The 17,341-nt window shown below is 28.7% G+C and overlaps 1 protein-coding gene across 6 annotated transcripts in view; it reads left to right on the plus strand.

Moving 5' to 3' along the window:
- LOC129958661 (histone lysine acetyltransferase CREBBP-like) overlaps positions 1–17,341 on the plus strand; it is a 141,667-nt gene that overhangs the window by 99,908 nt on the left and 24,418 nt on the right. For all 6 annotated transcript variants that reach the window (XM_056071280.1, XM_056071282.1, XM_056071285.1 and 3 more), the window contains 4 exons: positions 489–569; positions 5,841–5,897; positions 6,535–6,612; positions 6,774–6,841. In XM_056071280.1, the coding sequence (XP_055927255.1) occupies positions 489–569; positions 5,841–5,897; positions 6,535–6,612; positions 6,774–6,841 (284 nt within the window). The remainder of the gene's footprint in view (positions 1–488; positions 570–5,840; positions 5,898–6,534; positions 6,613–6,773; positions 6,842–17,341) is intronic.

A 17,341-nucleotide genomic window follows, 5' to 3' on the forward strand; every position in this document is an offset into this window, starting at 1 on the left:
AATATCCACTCACATAATGGACGAAATGTTTTAATACCAATGAACAAAGACTGGCTTGTGTGTGTGAAAAAATTTACCAAGTACAGATATCTATTTATGAAATTATAATTGCATGTGTAAGTGTCCCGCTGTAGGTAAAATCCTTTGAAAATAATGTTATTTTATTATTTGTCTTTTTTCGGTTATTTTACTGATTGTCCACAGAATTTGATTTTCTGCTATTTATGCAATACTTGATTTTGCAGATTATCGGAAGTTTAGTGCTTTTAATAGAAATGACACATATTCATGCATTTTATGGCATAAATTCTATTTTGTTTCTCCTTTCATTTGAAAAGTGCACGCTCTCTACTTGTGAAATACTCATGTGGTGAAAATTATAAATGATTTGAATTTTTATTGGTTAGTGTTATAGTTGTAATTATCTTTACTAATATTAAGTCTTTAATTGTTTTTTGTTATATATTCTTTTTTCTCTTTGCCTATAGGTATACTTACTGTCTGAAATGTTTTTCTGAAATACCGGGAGATACTGTTACACTTGGCGATGACCCATCTCAGCCTCCTACGTAAGTTTATTTCTTTCTTCTATATATGCATAACGCTCAATAATAATCTTGTCAATCTTAAATGGTTTTCCTAAAATGATTGGCAGTTATAAATCTTATATTAGTTGGAATATGACCAATTATTTTCAGGGTGCGTAGTGTGCTTAATTTAAAAGTGCTTAAATTTGAAAACTATTTTTAAGCACCTTAAAAGTGCTTAGTTTTTTTGGGGGAAAAAAAGTCCTGAAAAGGGTTTAATTATTTTGAGAAGTGCAAAGAAGATATTCCGTTTTGTTTTCGCAGACGGTGAATACGATAAATCGAAAGCAGTCATAGATCTTTGTTCACTGGATACATCATAAAAGAAAACCGACGAAAGGAAAGCATTTGGAGAAGGGATACAGGAGTTTCATCCCATGTTAAGATAATGCTTAATGAACTTTTTTTTTTTTTTTTCGCTCCTTTTGTTCAACAGTGGGCACCGGCATATATTGGAATGGTTATTCCGAAAGAATGAAATACGAAATATGCCAAACTGGTTGCAACTCGAAAAAAGTTTGAACTTCTTTTACAATTAGTGTTTTAAATAGTGAATAATTTATTTTAGATATGCCTGGTGACATTTGTTCAACACACTACGACGACCGATCGACGAAAAATAAGAATACAGTATGGCGCGTAAAAGAAATGGATACATCAGAGATGGAAGAAGTTGTTCTAAAAGTTTCCTTGAAAGATCTGATTACCATGAAGTATCATTAGACATTCAATCAATCATCATTCTCGTTTATATATTGCTTCGAGCGATCTTTCGAACGACTACGAAACGGATATTACTGTATGATTATTTATTGCTATTGTAATTACTTTAGTCGACTACGTAAAATCCATTGAGGTGAAATTTTAATTTTTCAATCATTTATTTTCTTTTTACATGTCCCCATTCCTTTGTAAATTATAATTTGTTGAACCAATCTTGACAAATGTTAGTTTTTATTTTTTTAAAAATTCTTCTAGTTCTAATATTTAAAATTTAAAAGAAATTTTAAAAAAATTAAGAAACCTTTATGATTTAGATTATATCATTCTTAAAAGTTTTTTTCCCCCCTCTCTTTTTGTAACTTACACGATTTTTGGTTTCGCAGCAAAATGTTTCTAAGATTCTACAAGTTTAAAAAAATGTATTTGAACTGGAGTGGATGAATAAAAAGTATTTTATTAACGATTGGAAATTTGAACAAGATATGTAAATATATATAGGGAGAATGTGAACTAATAGTAGGAATTGAATGAATTAGGCAAGTCACGTTTTGTGTGCAATTTTTTAAAAAATTGTACACATAATTAATTAAAAATTATTAAGAGGTAGAAGTTATTTAATTATATTTTTTCTAATTTTTTTTAAAAAAAATTAATTTTGAATTTAAAATTATTCTGATAAATATGTCAGCATTATATAGTATTAATATATTATGTTGTCTGAACTAATATGTAACTGATTATAGTTTTTTGTATAAATAGTATAAATCTCCCTCCCTCCCAATATCTTAACGATTGGAAATTTGAACAAGATATGTAAATATATATAGGGAGAATGTGAACTAATAGTAGGAATTGAATGAATTAGGCAAGTCACGTTTTGTGTGCAATTTTTTAAAAAATTGTACACATAATTAATTAAAAATTATTAAGAGGTAGAAGTTATTTAATTATATTTTTTCTAATTTTTTTTAAAAAAAATTAATTTTAAATTTAAAATTATTCTGATAAATATGTCAGCATTATATAGTATTAATATATTATGTTGTCTGAACTAATATGTAACTGATTATAGTTTTTTGTATAAATAGTATAAATCTCCCTCCCTCCCAATATCTTTTGAAAATAATTTTATAAACTCATTTTTGTTGAATTTACCAAATTTGAAAAGTTGTTTTTAATCAAAAATTAAATAAAATTTAAAAATAGATATTTTTAAAAAATGTTCTATAAAAACTGCAATTTATTATAAGACAAAAAAAAAAAAAATCGTATGAGTAGAAAATTCTTATGTATTCATGCAAGTACGAAAGTGCTTAATTTTTTTCACTAAGGTGCTTAGTTTTTGCATCCATTTCACACTACGCACCCTGTTTTGATTTACACATGTTTTGAGAATTAAGTGCTACATTTGATTTATCAATATTGTTTCATTTTTTTCAGATTAACTACATATTAGCAGGTTTTTAAGATTAAAAGCCTGAAAAGTATTCATTATATTTGTAATGTTTTGCATTATTCTACTGTATGAATGTTACAGTAACTTGTTACTACTCTGCTGAATACCATTTGTTATTATCTTCTATTTTTGAATTCTTATTTTGGGAAATAAATTCTAAGTTTTATATGTTTAGATAAATGATATTTTTAGTATTTTCAAAATGGCGGAATTCTTGTGTATTTCTTAGTATTAAAAACTTACATCATAGTCCTTTCTACCACCTTTGGATTTTTGGCTATATTTATTTTATGAACAATGTGGCTTAACTCTCGTTCTTAGCTCGCAGTTTGAATAGTAGTAGTAATAACTCGTAGTAACAAGAATAAACTCCACTTACGACAAACAAAACATTTATTAATAAGACATTATAATCTCGCACGCAAACAGTTGTTGTTACAAGTGAGTAAAAAGTAAAAACGATTCGAAGTTGATGCCACATTATTTATATAGTCAAGATCATTTCAGTTCCAGTTTACTTCAGTTCAGTGATTCATACAGTAGCGCCGCCAAAAACAATACTTACCTTTGAAGCATTGTTTGTTAGAGAATTATTTGTTTTGAATTAGTCTTTAATATATTGAAATCTCTCCTGTTATTCTTTTGTTGTTTGTTATATTCTTGCACTATAATTAATTACTTGCAAAATTAAGTATCTTTTGAATGATTAAAATGATACACAGATAAATGATACAGAACATGGCTTACATACTATGTTTTTATTTTTTAAAGACTATTTGGTATTACAATTCAAAACGTATAATTTTGCCTCTTGATGCATTGTAGTAGAACAGTGTTTCCCAAACTTTTGACATATGTGTACCTTTTCTATATTTTTCTTAACGCTGAGTACCCTTCCTCAAAAAAAAGGGGGGGGGCGGGGGTTCATTTTAATAATAATCAAAAATATATTTAATAATAATTACAACTCGAAAAAGCAGACATCCACTAAATATAAGTCTTTAAATATTTAATAGAAATCTACAAATTTCTACATCGATATATATTTTCTCCGCCGAGTTCTAATCTTTTTTTATCGCGCTCAATGATGGACAGATAGACATAACGCGAAAAATGTGTTCTACAAACGCGGGGAAATTTCAAATGGGGACATTCGTCAAAATTGCGAGATCGAAAATTCGTTGATTGGACAGATTATGTATTTATTTATATTGTATTTAAAAAATTCGATAGCCTTTTAAAATTTTAACTCAGTTTTGTTGACATTTAATTAATCATCAAACTTTGTCTAATTTTTTAATATGGTTTTCTGTTGGATTAATTTTTCATTCATGTTATTTGAGCAGCTTTATTTTTAATTTAATGGATTTATTTTAATTAATAACATATTTAATTAATATTTCTTAAATTTATAGTCAGCTAGTTTTTATTTTTACTGGTTAATTAATAAATATGTATATCGGTGGGTTTGTTAGCATCATTCGAATTAGATCTAAAATGCACGATTCACATTCTGGTCAGTTACACAGTATGAACTCGGGATTATCAAGTGGAAAAAGTTAAATGCTTCGTCAGTATTTTTCACATTATTACAATCAAAATTCTAAATATAACATTCATTTTAAATTTGCTTTTTTACATCTGTAATTTTTTTTTTTTATCAAAGTTTGTTGTGCAGGATTACAGTTCATTGGGATTGCAGGCCCTATCGTCTGTAAATCAAGAAGGGTGAGACTGTGGAACATTGAAATTCAGCTTAATAGTTAAGAGATGAGCTTAATAATTTAGATATGGAAAGTTTATAATCAAAGGATTTTAGTTAATATGATTATTGTTATTTAATTATTGATATTATTATGATCAACAATTTATTTGATTATAATTTATTCTGTAAGTAATTATTCGAAGAATGCGTGAGGTATGATTATAATACTGGCTAGTTGAGGTAGCTGTGGACATTAGAGGATGAGAGTTTAGTGGAGTCTGCGCTTCTTTGTTTTGTCATATGTCATAAATTGGTAGATTTTCTAGGGCTTGGTACTCGGTGTTATTTAACGATTAATAAAAGACTTATGCTTATTTCCGGATAAAAAATTTGATTGGAAGAATGACGAGAGCAACAGTAATTACAGTATTTCTGTGGAAGTATCTGGCATAGGTTATTATCCTGAGTGTTTTGTTTTTTTAGTGCAATAATTCTCTTAAAATTGGATTTCGCAGTGGCGGTCCGTATCGGACAGGCATACATTAAGATGGGTGTGTGATATGATAAATAAATTAGAACCTTACTGTCGAGAGATAGGCCTGAGTTTCTACATTTTTTTGAATATTACTTTCTAAAGACTATAGTCTTTTATTGAACGTTGTGTTTTGAGAAATTTAAAAGTCATTCAGGAACAAGCTGTTGATGTACAGCACAGTAAGCTTTGGTGGCGAGTAGCATTCTGTAGATATTAGCATTTGAATACTTTTTGGGATAAAATCGTATTTACGGGATATAAAGATAAAGAACTAGCAAAGGTCATTTCTGGAATAATACTGCTCCCCCCCCCGACATTTTGTGAAACAGCCCCCCCCCCTCCAAAAAAATTCCGTATCTGTGTGGTGCAATACTTGAAATGAAAATATCTATAGTCATATAAAGACACTTTGGAAACTGATAAATACTATTGATAAATTTAAACTGAGCTGTAACTGTTCTAAAAAAAGCGATTGTATATTTTCATTATTATAAATACTAAGAGAATGTGGTTCATGTCATCTTATGTGATTTTCTATTTTTTGATAACTTTTAATGATAGGGGTATGCAGTTTTTTAAAATAATGTTAAAGTTAATGATTTGAAATTTTCTTTTTTTACTGGTGAAGTAGTATAAAAATGTAAAAAAGTGTAACTTTCTTTCATTTTGATTGTTGTGCTACTTAATTAACATAGTCATAGTCTCATTTCGTATCTTATTTAGAACACATTTGCAGTCTACTAATCTCCAATAGGTAAAAATATTAACATGCATTTCAGCCTTTCAACCAACCCAGTAGATGAGTTCCAATTAATTTTTTTTAATTTTTCTTAGGATTATCAAAAAGGATCAGTTTGTGGAAATGAAGAACGATCATTTGGAACAAGAACCGTAAGTAAAAATTATGTAAAAGGGAAAACTGCTTATTAAATAAAATATGCTGAGTTTATAAAGTTCTATCTGTATAGCAGTAATTTAATGTTTTGTTGACCTGCTATCTGTATAGCGTAATTTGATATTTTGTTGGCCTACTATCTGTATAGCGGTAATTTGGTGCTTTGTTGACCTGCTATCGGTATAGCAGTAATTTAATGTTTTGTTGACCTGCTATCTGTATAGCGTAATTTGATATTTTGTTGGCCTACTATCTGTATAGCGGTAATTTGGTGCTTTGTTGACCTGCTATCTGTATAGCAGTAATTTAATGTTTTGTTGACCTGCTATCTGTATAGCAGTAATTTAATGTTTTGTTGACCTGCTGCTGCTACTAAATGTAAATGTTCTTTCAAATGTGTTAGTGTATTATTTGAGACAGTGATGTGTCATGTAATAAATTCTTTCATTATTATATAAATATTAGCCCATAAAAATAAATTGCATTGAAGTATAATTTCATGCTCATGACCTTAGCACAAGAGGGTTGTTACTTTTTCTGATATAAAATTTTGATATTGAAAATAATTTTGATATTATATTTGTGTTTTTTTTTCATTTAATTTTGAAAACAATTTATTATTTTCTCTTCTAGTATGGTAGAGTGCACAGATTGTGGTCGAAAATTACATCAAATCTGTGTTCTCCATTTTGAAGTAATCTGGCCTGAAGGGTAGGAATATATTTTGATTTAAAACTTTGTTAATTATCCTTTGTAAAATGTATATTTCTTCAATTGTTACATAATTTATTGTCATTTTACTTTTCTTAAATTATTTATAAAGTTTATATTTTATAGAGTTTAATTTTTACTTGGTTTTCTTGAAACTGTAGGTTTACTTGTGATAATTGTCTGAAAAGTAAAGGAAAAAAGAAGAAAGAAAACAAATTCACTTCGAAAAGTAAGTGATGCTATGCTTTTAAAGTTTTTGATAAATCAATTGTGATATCTAGTTTCTTAAACATGAGCTGCTAGCATTATCTCAGCTAGCATGATTTTATTACTTGCAATCTCTTCCTTTTGTTGATCACCGTTTGGCTTCTGACAAACTTTATTGCTTAATGTACATTTTTTGCATAACCAAGAAAATTATCAGAAGAGTACTTATTTTTCTAATCAGATTTTTTATAGAGTATATAAAGAGAGTTCTTACATTTTTGTGTAACAGTTTTGAGCAGTTTAGTTGAAAAAGAAATGCAGGATAAATTTCAATTTATTACTTTTGACTCATTTATCAAAGTTTATTTCTTATATAGTACAATTATATAAAATGTCCATTACAATGAAGGACCAATATCAGCCATTAGAGCTGTTTAATTACAGACCTCCACCTCCCTGAAATTATAAGAGCTTGTTTTTCCATTTTTAAACCTATTTGGGTATTTCTCTGTATTAAGGTTTGTCAAAGAATGAATGAATAGTGGCAAATATTCGACAAAACAAAGGAATATAATAAAAATGAAGAAAGAAAGCAGGAAATGATTATTTCGTACCAGGTTTTCAAGTTGTTGTATGGAGGTCAGCCCTAGAAGGAATCAAAATTCAATTGTCAACGAAAAATTGAAGGCGAAAATGTAAGATTGGTCAGATGACTGGGAGTGGTTTGGGAATTCTTGAAGAATTCAGGGGATAATCGAAAACTTATACTAAAACGAATTTTTTGATGATAATGAAATACCATAGCAGTCAGTGAAAAATGGTCATTTACTAATAATCAGAAACGGTGGTCAATTGTATTTCTGACCACTCACTTAGCTGTAGGATGTTTACTGTTAAATTTGCAAGGACCAAAATTTTGTCTATGTTGGATCATTAGCGGCATAGAAAAGTTCTTTCAAGTACTGCTGCCATGCATTTAGTTTATGATTAATTCTACCTCAAATTGTGCTGACCAGTTTGAATCTACTAAGCAGTTAATTACTTATCTTACTTTTATATTCTATTTATATGATTTTAAATTTTTTTTCTCCTTCACTGCAATTCTTTGTGTAATTTATGGTATTACAATTATAGTCTGATGGAATTTTCATTTTTTTTTATTCATCATTTTTAAATCGAGTCCTTGCCTTAAAATGATAGCGATTAGTTGATTCTTAATGATATTAATTGTAAAACTTTTTAAATATGCACCAATTTTTGTATTTAATTCATCACTGTAGAAGGCAAGTAGGAAATGGGTAGTAGGTGTAGGTAGGCCCTCTTCCAACTTCCACTACTGTTTCTCTGCCTCGAGATTTTTTTCCACCAAGTGTCTATATTGATGGCAGTCGATATAGAAACATGTTTGTTGGGGACGAACCATTTCGAACAGGAAGAATTCGACGGGAGTCCGGAGCGCGTTTTATTTTTAAACCAGTTTGTAGCGGTAAAAGAGCTGGTGATAATTTGTATTCTCACTGTTGTCACAATTGCTCATACGCTTGACTTCTTTTATAAATATTAGCCTTTTTTTTCTGGTTAAAATTAATTTCTATTCTCTTATTTATTATTTCTTGTCTTATATCTTGATATTTTTAAGATTTAGAATATTAAAATCACAAGCACATAAAATTATGCATGATGTTGTAGAGATTTGCTTGAGGAAGCTGCAGTGAAATCGTTGAAGGTTCCTCTTCCGGAACCTACAAAAAGAGCTTCTCGAGCAACTGGAATTTTGTAATTAATAATTAAGTTTCAGCCATGTTGACAAATTAAACTCATTGGAGAAAGGAGTCGCCGAGAAAATATTGCATTTGATGAGTTTTCGCTGGACGGAATGCACGAATAAAGGGAAATTGTTAATTAAAATACCAGATAATTGCACATTAAAATACCCTATATTGGCATAATTATCTGCGAAAAATGAGACAATATAAAAAAAAAATTGGATGCCACACAGTGTTAGTGGAGAAAACGTAGGTCAGCAGTATGAGTTATGATTAATTATACTATCATTTTTATGCTAAACTGAGTTAGCCGACGTTTACTTCTGAGTAGTTGTATCTGAATAGGTTTGAAACAGGTTCATTAACTTATCATAATGCATATCAAATTTCTAGTAGATGTACTTAACTAGTAAATGTGCCTATCTACATGGGCTGTTACCATGTTAACAATATCTAGGATCTGATTATAAATCACATTCACATTGGAAGAGTACCTAAGAAATCGAAGGAAAAAATTGTAGTACATTTTAGATGTAAATATATAATAGTATTAAAAATTTTGATTCTTTACAGTAGGATCTTCTCTGCCTGTAATGTTTGCAAACACTGAAAACAAAACTAATTGCAAAATTCATCTGGAACAAATAGTAATCCACTAATACACAATTTTTGATGCTAATTAAAATAATCCTGAAAAAAAAATATTAGCAATAACATGCAAATTTAGGGAGAATATTATGAATCAGTAGACTTCAGCTCATTAATCTTTGCTATATTCCCTTATTAGAAATTTTAAATAAATTTGAAGTTTACAAACCCACGAGTAATTTATTCTTTTTTTTTCTTGCCTTTCTCCATCTTACAAATTTTTGCTTACTAATCTTTGTTTTTTTGCAGTGGGGTCTTTTCTATACATGATGTTCACACACATTGAAAAATAATCACAAATCTTTTTGATTTGGTAAAATAATAAGTATTTGGTAAGCATTTGATCAATAATATTAATATAATATGGCAGGAACAATGGCAATGGCACCAGATTATTATTAGAATAAGAATTTAGTCAACTTATTTCTGTTTTTCGCACTTTTTAATATATATACTTCCTACAACTTTTTTGAATTCTATATAATTATCATTCTCCATTTCTTTTGTTTCTTGAAAAGATATTTCAGACGAGCATTTATCAATTTTATTGTAATTAATTAATTTCAAATAAAAAATTGTGATTAATAATGGATTAAATTCTTACTCTAATAATGCCAATCTGGTGCCATTATTCCTGCCATATTATATTAGTATTATTGATCAAAGGTTTACCAAATACTTATTATTTTACCAAATGTTGCTTACTATAACAAAAAAATTTGTGATTAATAATGAATATGTATTTGTATTATTTTAATATTTAATATATATAAAATCAAGAGAAAACATAATAAAGATTTCTCTTTAGTTCCTTTGAAAGATTCCATTTTACCTTTTTATTATATCTATTATATATTTATTTTCAACTTAATGACAATTATAATAAAATATATTATTTGCATCTTCAAAATTTTCATATTCACTTATATCACAATGTTTAAAGTTTGGTTTATTCAGATTATGTATGGGGTTTTCAAAAATAAAAACTATAAAGCCAGCATATGATATTGGAGTTTTTATGAAATTTATTATTATTATTTTGTCCATATAAAGGGTTCTTAGGTGAATGGACTGATGAACTGGGATATAAATATATGATATCTAGAATATCTGCAGGAAGCATAGATTATGAATATATATTGAATGATGGAACTGTAAAATCATTCAAAATGTCTGATGAGAGTGAAACAAAACTTGGTTTCAAAGAACGAATTAATGTTATTACAGGAGAAATAGATTGTATAGATGGGGAAATAAATCAGTGATGAAACTATGATCAACTATGAAAAGGTGATAATATTAAAGTAAATAAAACCAATAGAAGGTATGATTTTGATAGAAGAATGTTAGATGATTTTAATACTGTACCACTTGGATATTGAAACTTATTTATAAAAATAATTTTTAAAAAAAAATAAATGGACGATTTTTAGGTGATGTTAGAACTCTAAATTATACAAATCATGAAAAAAAAAATTATTTAACCTATCTTTGTCAAGATTTGTATAATCTGTATGACACATATAATTGTGATCATACCAAAAAGTTATTATCCGAAAGTTTTCAAAGAATGACTGAATTAATTGAAAATGAAGATATTAAATTAAGTGGATTCGGTATGTCATATCAAGTTCATAAAAATCTATTTTGCTGGTGAAAAATTCTGTTGATTTTAATTTATCAAAGTGTGTTAGTAATCTTGAATGATGTGATTATATTCTATACATTAATTTCATGTACTGATTTTGAAAACTGAAAATGCAAAACCATTAAAAAAATGTTTCTAAATAAGTTCAATTTCTTAGGCTCTGTGGAAACTATTCCATTCAGAAAAATAAATGAACTTGAAATTTATATAAAATATTCTGTAAATCAAATAAAACAAATAATCATGGAATATTTTGAAAAAACAATTGTAAAATTAAAAGATAAAAATCAGAATTTTAATATTTTTTTACCAGAAAGGTGTAATAAAAAATTAAAGGAAAAAGAAATAAAACAACTCAATGAAGTTACTGTCTTGAAATTTAAAGGAAAAAAGATTGTGGAAAATCAAATGTAGCCCATTTGTTTTGAATTCTTTTGCTGATCTCTCTTTATTATTATTATTTTTATTATTATTTAGTCAGTTGAAAACTGATAATTTCTTTATTTGTATTTGTCTGTAATTGTATTAAATTTGTATTTATATTAAATTGATCCTTTTAAGCTTTTTTTTCAATGATTTGTCTTATAAACCATCCTTTCAATTTTCCGTATTTATATACAATGAAACCATATTAATTGAAGTCATTTGGATCTCATTCATTCTTAAAAGTATTGAAATTGCCTTGGAAATTAAAGAATTGAAAGGCATTAGATTCTTAGATAATTGAAGACATTTAGGTCTCATTAATTCCTAAAATTAATAAATTTGTCTTATAAATTAAAGAATTTGAGAGGCTTCGTGCACAGCATATGGGTGTCCTTATAGAAATCTAAAATTCACTGTAAATTATCTCTAAAATCATATAATATATATATATATATATTTGAGCCAAAAACCCTTTTTAAAAAACTGAATTTTTCAATTCTTTTCCCTGATTTTTTTTAGGGTTTGTGTCTCAAATGTGAGATGTTTAATGATATTTTATATAATTTAGTGAATATTGTAAATTTTAGTCTCCTATAAAAACACCATATGCTGCTTTTTATGTAATGAAATTCAACAAGAATATGTAGGCATGCTTTATTATATTATTTGAAAAAAATCTACATTTTTAAAGATATATATTAGGCACATATAAATACAAACAAAATTACATATCTAAAAACAATCTTATTCTAATTAAAAGAAGGGGGGAAAAACTACATACATAAAACAAGAGTTGAGTTGTAAAGGAATCGCTAAATTTGGAAAAATATTCACCTACTCCATCTCATAGTTTTCAATAATACTTATTTGTAAGTAAGTATACATAGTTGCATCAGTACTTATTCTTGAGTTGTTTAAACCGTCAGTTCTTGACTATCAGTTTTGATAGGAATTATGACTTCAATGAAGTTATTTTCATTTCGCTCTTCCAGAAATACATCACTTGCATATTCACATGCTGTAATCAATTCTGACTCCATTGTTGACAAAGCCACACGTTTTTGCTTATTGCTTCTCCAATCAACATTTTCAATAGGTTTAAGAAAATATCCACTGCAAGATTTTGCATCCATTGAAATACTTCAACTCGCATCTGTACAAGCTTTCAGTGTACAGGTGTTGAGTGGAAATTTTAAACAATGATCCAGGGCTCCTTTTAGATATCTTAGAATTGTAAGAACTGTCCAATGAATTTCTCTAGAGTCTTTATTATACTGCAATAATTTATGCTTTATTATACTGCAACGTATGTAATGTTGGGTCGAATTGGAGTTTCAAGGTGCACTATGGATCCTATAGCCTCCTGATAGTTCTTCGGTGGTAAGATCTTAATCATCATGGTGATCTAAACTTGTACTCCCCATAATGCCAAGTGTTTTCATTGGATTACAGACAATCATATTAGATTTTTCTGTTATTTTCTTTATATAGTTTCTCTGAGATAAGATTATACTTTCTTGATTTCCGCTCCTAAAAATATATCTGAATCCATGTTCTCTAACTTCTATTTCTTTCTTCATACTGTCAATAACTTTGTCATTTCTGTTGAACCTGCGGTTACTGAAAAATCATCAACATATATTCTTATGTAAATATATTCGTTACCTTCTTTTTTGGTATACACAGAAAGATCAGATTTTATTATTATTTTTTTTTTTCATTCCTGCTTGAGTTAGAATTTCTCCGAGCTTATTGTACTGGCATCTGCCAAATTGTGGCAAGCCATGTACTTCATTTAATTTTGAATACTTTGTTGTTTTTTGGCTCATAGCCCCCTTGATGATTCCATATATAATTCTTCATTTAAGATTCCATTCATTTGTTCACTTTTTTTGTTTTGAGGTTTCTCCACTTCTTTTCATACATTATGTATTGTTACAAATGAGTTGATTTCCTCGTCCATGACATCTTTCCATTTGAATTTATCATGTGAAATAATTACATCATATGTTTCTGAAATAATATCATTGGCGCTATAGAATTCACAATCTTTATATTTTGAAGGCAATCTTCTTTCTCCCTCTCTCTAACAGGTCTGTTTGAACCACTCTGATTCCTATTTTCTTCACTATCAGTTATTTGTTTGTTTTCTGTAGAAATTGCGCTGTCTATTTGTTCTTTAATAACAGGCTCCTGAGTTGCTAGTTCATTTACCCTCTTATTTTCTATATTATCCTATTTGTACTCGGTTTGCTAATAATTATTCATTGTCTTCAACAATTCCTTTGAGTCATAACTATTTTTGGTTTCATTGAATATCATCTGAAATGTTTCATGAATTTGTTTTTCTGCTGTATCATATATCCTATAACATTTTCTGTTTCTGAGTAGCCAACTAACAGTCCATTCTTTGGTTTTGACTGCAGTTTGTCTTTTGTTATTAAGTACTTCATAGAATGCTGTACAACCAAAAGATTTTAGATGTCATACACAGGATTTCTTCTTGTTCCGCAGCTCCTTAGGTGCTTATCATTACTTTTAGTAAATGTCATATTGTAAATATACTTTGCTGTTGCAACAGCTTTGGCCCAAAACTTGAAAGGAGTCCACAGTCTATCAAGAGAGTTCTTGCATTTTCTAATAAAGTACTATTGGCCCTTTCGCCTCATTACTCTTTGGTGAATAATAAACTTTTTTTGTGTGTTTGTGCTTTATTCTTTTTTCTTATTGATTAATGTTACTATGAATAAATTTTAATCCATTGCCCCTTCTTTTTCTTTATACTGTTGAATTCATTTTCTTTCTTATTTATTTTTTATACTACATTGGAAACTTCATCATTGGAATTTATAAATTCAAGAAATATCTTCTAGTAAATTTGTCAACGAATGTCAGAATGTATTTCTTGTCACCTAGAGATGTTAATTTTATTGGCCCACATAAATCAATTTGCTAGAGTTTTAATAGTTCTTTTATATAATTTCTGAACTTGAAGTTTCATATGGACAGCTTGTCATCTTTCCTTTGATACCGGAATCGCCGATTTTAACTTTCCGTTCTAATTTCTCCAAATCTCTAACCATCTCTTAAATATTCAAAGTTGATGCGACCTAATCTTTTGTGCCAAATTTCATATGCATTTTCGTTGGCTTTAAAACTTGATTCATTTCCTATTTCAGTTTTTCTAGGAATCAAATTTTTGATGAACATATTTTCCTTCAGCTTTCTTGTGCAAATTGATTCAACATTTTCACTATATATGAATGGTCCTCTCTCATTCAATACAACTTCATTTCTACTTTTCACTGCACTTTGTATTTATAACACATTGCATCTTAGCTGTGGAGCGCATAAAACATTCATTAAATCGATATTTTTTGAAGCTTTATTTGTAGTGTTTTCAACTCGCTTCGACATATTGATTCAATTTTTCTTTCTTTCTCAGTAACACTGATAATTTTATTTTCTACATTCTTTTATTTTCTATTCAAGTTTTATCTAGTTATTATGTGGGAAGTGCAAGCAGAATCAAAATGCCAATCAGTTGGAGTATCATTTGGACATTTTTCATATAAAGTGAAGGAAACGTTTTTCCGTCGGACTCTTTAGAAGTTTTTGCATGTTCATTGCTGTGTTGAACGTAATTTTTTGAATTGAATTTATTTCTTCCTGGATATTTCTTCGTAATGGAAACCATTTTGAATTTTTCTAAGTCAACAATCCTTTAGCAAATGTCCAGGCTTGTTACAAGCATAATGGGGCTTGATTTTATGCCTGTCACCAATTTTATATGCTTAAAATTCTTCGTTTTTCTTTTCAACATAGTCTCAAATAAATTAATAATATGTCTCTATTAGTCATAAGAGGTAAAGAAATCGCTTCAAAAGTTTCTGGTAACTTTCTATAATATATCGAACCAGTTCTCATTATGTAACTGTTTTTCGCAATTCATTCATTTGGCGGCATATCCCCTAAGCTCTTGTTAATTACTCATCAATACTTTCGATTTTTAATTTTTTCAAGTCTGTCTTTTTACATGATGCTTCACAGAAATCATGCTCTGCTACCAGTTGTAGGCTTTGGTTATATTAATTGAAGAAATCGAATTTTAAAGATATACAGGTGGTTGTAATTAAAGTTGCACTTTGAAATGGTCATAAAAGGAAAACTGCTGGACCAAATGTTATCAAACTTGGTAATAATTTAAAAAAGGTCATAAAAATTTTTTTTTCTGACAAAAAAAAATCATTATCAGGGGGGAAATGGCGCTGTATCAATACTATTAAGCAAAATAGGGTATGAAGACACCTGTTTAAAATGTGTTTAATCGTTTCTGAAACGTATTGCAAAGCATGTTCATTGTGTGTTATCTCTAAAGCACGTTTATGATGAAAATCTAAACAAGTTGGCGGAATTGAAACATATGATGCACCGACACGTGCGTAATATTCCTCCTGATATGCTATAGAGCTACTGTTGAGAATGCAGTAATGCGATTTAACTTGCTTTCAGAAAATGGACGCCATATTGAACATGCTTTTTAACACGTTTCAGAAACTATTAAGCACATTTTAAATCGAGGTCATCATGTGCTATTTTGCTTAACAATATTGCTTATAGCGCTATCCCCCCCCCCTGGTAAGCTTTGCGAAAAAGAAATTTCTATGACCTTCTTTAATTTGTTACCAAATTTGGTATTATTTGATCCTGTAGTTTTCCTTTTATGATCATTTCAAAATGGAAATTTAATTATAACCACCCTGTATATATTTAGACACTTATAAATACGAAACAAAAGCGCATCATAAAAAAAAAGAAAACTTATTCTAACACAGAAGAAAAGACTACGTCTATAAAACAAGAGTTCAGTTGTAAAAGAATCGCTAGTTATTGGAAACTATCGAACTGAATTTCTTTTTAATTTGTGAAACTCTTTCTGCACCCCTTAAACATGTGGGAACTTAAATTACATAAGTTGGCTGTTATTTTCTTCCAAAATCTTCCTGCATATTGATAACTTGTATTTGATTATAAACTATTGACTTCCCATCCTATTCCTGTAGTTGCCTTTCCACATGAAATGTAACTTTTGTTACATAATTATTTGTTAGAAAACCAATTTAGGGAAACATTTATATAGAGAAAGAAGAGTGAATGACACCTATAACTCACATCCTTGGTTCTTCTCCTGTTGCCAAATTTAAAATTTGTCATTTTCAGTTTTTTGTGATATTAAGAAATTCATTGATATTACAATAAAAAGATGACGGGTTTATAAAGAATTGGTCTCTGAGGGTGGGAATCTTAATTGCTCATTGTAATATTTAAAATTGCTAGATCAGTTTTCTGTCGAATGATTTTTTTTTATTAATGTTTGTTAAAACCAGTAATAAAACAACGAAATTGTAAAAACATTTTTGATCTTTTGTTTAAACTAAATAAATTCTATTAAAATTTTGGTTAACATTTTCTAAAAAACAAGCCAATTTTAAAATTTTGATACTTTTCAAATTTGTATTAACTCAAAAGTACATTGGTGCGGAACTTCCTCCACCAAGTCCGTAAAGCCAACGGGTTCGATTTTTATGGGTGTATGGAGTAACACAATCAACAGGCTTCGGTAACAAACGACGACTTTTATTAACACGAATACTCAATACAACAAATACACAGCCGAGACACAAAAACAATACACGGCAGCACACTTATTAGAAATAGTAGCCCACAAGTAGTAATCGGTAGCTATACTCTGTTTCACCCTAACTTGGCAGTAGTGTATATTCTAGGCTAGCCGAATCGCAGTCGTTGTCAGGGAAACTGGGTTACTTTAAAGTACAAAGTTACCAGAAATGCAGATCGCTGGCGAAACTTTATCTCGCAAATTTTTCGCCAAAAAGTAAACATTTATTTACTTTATTATATTATCACTTTTTCGGAGAATTAATTGTTTCCTTATTTTCATTATTTTTTCAATATTATTGATACATTATTTTAATAAGTCCTTGTTATTTCATTTCGTTTCATCGTTTCTCAA

The sequence above is a fragment of the Argiope bruennichi genome, chromosome X1 (genome assembly GCF_947563725.1).
Source record: "Argiope bruennichi chromosome X1, qqArgBrue1.1, whole genome shotgun sequence".
In the NCBI taxonomy this organism is placed as follows: Eukaryota; Metazoa; Arthropoda; class Arachnida; order Araneae; family Araneidae; genus Argiope; species Argiope bruennichi.